The sequence below is a fragment of the Venturia canescens genome, chromosome 3 (assembly GCF_019457755.1).
Source record: "Venturia canescens isolate UGA chromosome 3, ASM1945775v1, whole genome shotgun sequence".
In the NCBI taxonomy this organism is placed as follows: domain Eukaryota; kingdom Metazoa; phylum Arthropoda; class Insecta; order Hymenoptera; family Ichneumonidae; genus Venturia; species Venturia canescens.
In genome coordinates, this window is record NC_057423.1 from 14,099,395 (window position 1) to 14,103,712 (window position 4,318).

General features: G+C 42.8%; 1 protein-coding gene across 3 annotated transcripts in view; it reads right to left on the reverse strand.

The window, feature by feature from the left end:
- The window catches only part of Kdm3 (Lysine demethylase 3), a 165,990-nt gene extending 162,982 nt beyond the window's left edge, over positions 1-3,008 (reverse strand). For all 3 annotated transcript variants that reach the window (XM_043415470.1, XM_043415469.1, XM_043415468.1), the window contains exon 1: positions 1,479-3,008. In XM_043415470.1, coding sequence (XP_043271405.1) covers positions 1,479-1,634 — 156 coding nt within the window. In that variant the 5' untranslated portion in view covers positions 1,635-3,008. The remainder of the gene's footprint in view (positions 1-1,478) is intronic.
- Between the last annotated feature and the right edge of the window lie 1,310 nt (positions 3,009-4,318).

Here is a 4,318-nt window from a genome sequence, read left to right on the forward strand (position 1 = left end):
CACTCGGGAGCGGGATATTTCCAAAAGGTAATTGCACCTCGAGGGGAAACGCGCTACGAATACGTTACCAAAGTTCCGTGCGTTAATTCGCGATGCGCAAAGACGACGCGGACAACAGAAATAAATGAGTGAGGAAGAGAGAAAGAAATCACTGCGGACATAATCGTGAGGTATGCGCGCGTCTTCCCAATTATAGCAAACTTTGCGCGTATTTGTTGAAAACTTGGAAAGATTTAACACCCGTTCAAAGAAGTTTTTACCCTCAGAAATGCAATTGGCGTGGACATTTTTGAAAGTGCGTTATTTCGAAACGGTCTCCCTCGTTCCCGTCGTTGCATTTTTGACGGGACGATTCCGACCTCTGGTAATTAAGCAAATTAAGGCGCCTAATGATAATTTGGGTGAGAATAACGTTAAAAGAATGTTTCCTCACGAGTTTAAAGTAAAAATGGAGGATTCCGTTGAAAATAGGAATATGGAAAGACTTGGTGAAAAAATACTACGAGTTTTCCACGTGGATTTCGATTGGGATCGATCCTTCGAGGGATTACAAATGAAACTGAGAGAATTTAAAAAGGATACGTTCACGAAATCGTGAACGATTTTTCAAGAAAAAAAAAAGTATTGTGTCATTGGTCAAAGTTCATGTGGAATACTGGCTCGAGAGCGAGAGAGAAATTCTCGAGCCTCGTGCCAGTCCAGTTGCATCGAACTCGAGCCACAGACATTTGCCTCGCCCGTCGTGCCAATCTTATACTTTGTTGAAGCATCACGAAACACGAGGCCAAATGTCTGCAGCATTAAATATGCCAACTCTCGTTTTGTCTTTTCGTAATGTGCAACGCAAAAGAGAGCGAGCGTGAGTAGAGCTCGCTTTTTTCTCCGCGAAACATTTATTTTTTTCCACGGAAATTCACTTCTTCCTTACTTTCTCTTTATTCACCGCGAAGAAGGGAACGTCAACGCACATTTTTCTATCTTCCTTGGGACGCTCACAACGTATTTTGTATTTTATATTTTAAACCGAAGCTCAATTTAAATTTGAACACGAACATTTATTCAAGGAATAATTACAGGTGGGGAGTTCGAGCTCGCGAAACTTGTCAAACGTTTAAAACGGACTGAATGATAATTATTTGTAGATACGCATGATTGGATATCCAAGTCCGAATGGGGAAAGCATTTTTCTTCATAGTTACGTAATTTCAGACAAGCGACAACAGTTCTCGGAATATGAAAACCTCCGAAACGCCGTAAAGGCAACGCGACAGATGACCAAACTACGGAGGAATCGTTTAAATTATAAAAAATATCAAGAGCCCCGATGATTTCCCAGAAAACGTGGAGGAACCGAATAAAATTTCGTAGTATTGATACGAAGTTCCTGATATAAAGCGGTCTGTCGAATGATGAAAGAATAAATTTCGAGGAAGGAATAGATTAGAAGTTGAATAATAAAAAGAAGAAAAGAGACTCACCTGTAAATCCTGACAGCCGTTATCCCTGTGACTCGCGGCACGTATAACACCAGCACGCCACCCCCACTCACTGATCTTATTAACCTTAAGCTTGGAGAAACCACTCACTGAGAGGAACCTCTTTCCCACGATCTCTTCGCGAAACTTGTACGCCATAATACACGACACAATAAAAAAAGAAGGAAAAATATGGAGAAAAGCAACAAGTTCGTAGGACGAAAGGGCGAGGAGTAGGGTTTATGTTGAGTGAAAATAAAATCGTTGTTGAAGATGTGAATAGAGACGATCGTGTTCGTTGGCTGCGCGCCCTCGTGTGGGCAAACTATGTACTGCGTGTCACACTGGGCCTGAAGATAGTTGGAGCAACAACTCGGTGGAATTGCACCTGCGCGCACACTCGCGGAGACGGTGAAAAAGGATGGAAAAAGTAGAAAAGCAACTTTTGTTTAATCGATGCACAACAAATTTCACTACTAACGAAGATTGAATATATTATTAATGAACACTTCGTGATGATAAACAATTGTCTCGAACGTTGGTGATGTTCGAGATTATTGAGAAAAATCGTGAACCGAGAACATCGAGACGAGCCATCGTGCGCTCTGATCTCCAGTGATTTCTTACGTCTTTTGCTCCCTCTTACTCGCCCTTCCACTCTGCCTTTTCCCGCTTTCAAAGCTCTATTATTGGGTCCGAGGAGAGTCGCGTATCACGTGACCTATTCCCTCGATTCCCTCGATTTTCTCTGCTGGCGCCTTCGCCCGTGTTTCTCGTGCGTGCAACGCGCTCTCTCTCCTGCTATCTTGCTTTCGATTTTGCGACCACACAGGACGATTCGATGTACAATTTTGTCGAAGGCCCTCCTTTTTCCCTCGTCCTCTCTCTCTCTCTCTCTCTCTCTCTCTCTCTCTCACGTGTTCGTGCATGAAATCAACGTTCGTAGCTTTCCCATTCTAGTGATTATAACGTTAATAATAGCTTAATAATAATAACACTGATAACAATAACAACGAACAGTGAATCGACGCGTTTCGATCGGGGCGTCGTAAACAAACACTAAATTCGCACTCGACGTTCCACCTCGCGCGTACGAGAAATTACGCGCGAAACTTCGCTTGACGTTTCTCAGGCTACGAAACTCGAGGATTCAACGAGAAATAACAAAAGAAAATACACGCGGTGAAGTGAGAATCGAACAACAGATACAACAAAAACAGTTGAAGAATTTACAACTGAAATTTTCCAACCACACGCGATCACATACTTTTTGTCACTTTTTTTCTCGCGCCTTTCGTTCGTATTTTCTTTAATTTGTTTCAAAATTCTCTAATTATTCTTCGCTCATATATTTCGTCGTTAGAATTGTTTTTCCCGTGTTTAAATTGGTCAAAGAATTATTTTGTTTCAAATCAGCAACTTGACCAGATATTTTCGTAAAATTCTATACGAAAAGGACAATAATGCAAGGATTCAACTGAAAACTATTCGAGACAGCGTGTGAGAGTGACACACACATGACCGGCCAGCGATATCGCGAAGCGCGCACTGCGGGCGCACGGAAAGGGAGGCCACGATTTCGTCCCGCGCGCGCCCGTGGCTCAACCTCCCGCCCGTTTCACCAATCAAACACCCCCCCCCTTCTCCTCCTCTTTCCGCCCCCTCCCGCAACCGCCTCTCCCGCGCCGCCTACTCCGCGGACCCCTTGCCGCGCCGTGCACCATACCGTTCTTCGTGTGTGTATACATGTACGACGCTCGTGGCCAAAGTGGGGAGTTTCCTTGCCGCAACGAGCCTGTGGCGCGCCAGACGCACGCAACTCAAAAGTCAACCGCGTACATAGAACTCTCCCTCTTGCTCCCTCTATTCATCTTCTGCCCGCTCTCTCGCTCACCGCCTGAAGTTTGGAAGAAAAATCTATCGATTTCGGCGCTCGCTAAGCTTCGCAACAACCCGCAACAAAAATTATTATTTTATCATCCAGAGACTATATCACCAGCTACAATTTCACTGCTTAATTCAATGTGCATCAACAGCTTTTTCAATTATTCACACGTCAATTATTGTATCGGCGTATATGAAAATTAAAAAAAAAAAAAAAAAATTTGAAAAATACCCAATCTTAAAGAAATTCGAGTAAAATTCTAACGAATAATTACATTTATTGACCCGCTGTGGAATATTCGTTCCCATGATCCAGAAAATGGTTTTCAAAAAACAAATATAAGACAAGGAATAACCAATAAACGATAAAATTCATTTGGTTTTCTTCAAACACCTACGACGATACGTGAAATGTGGAAAACATTAAATGGCTGTTTTCTTCGACGCGGTTTGATCTCGTTTCATTTTTTTCACGTCATTTCAACATAAATTGGATAAGTTAAAAATTAGATTAATGTCGAAAAAAACGGGCATGAAAAATTGAGTCGAGCGCATAATATATCTAAGATCGCCTACACATTTTGTTTCACGTAACGAAACCTCTTGCTCAATTCTCAAAGTAGAGAATATATTAAACGGGGGGAGTATATCCGGCGCAACGGAAGTTGGAAAAGTAATCATGGAAAAAAACCACGCGAGATTCGAATTAATTTTTGCACGCACGCTTCAAATGTGCGATAACAAATAAGAATAAGAGTATGCGAACAACGAAATAATGTATCGATCCGGATGAGAAAAAGTGTCTTTGAATTTGGTCGATTGCGAAAGCGCGCCGTAGCGGCGTTGAGGCGAAGCTTGGAGAAACATTTTTTCCCCCACTCCGAGGAAGAAATTCGATGCTCGTTCGGTCGCGACGCTCCTGAGGTCACGTGACGAAAACACGGTGTGACGTCAGAGGC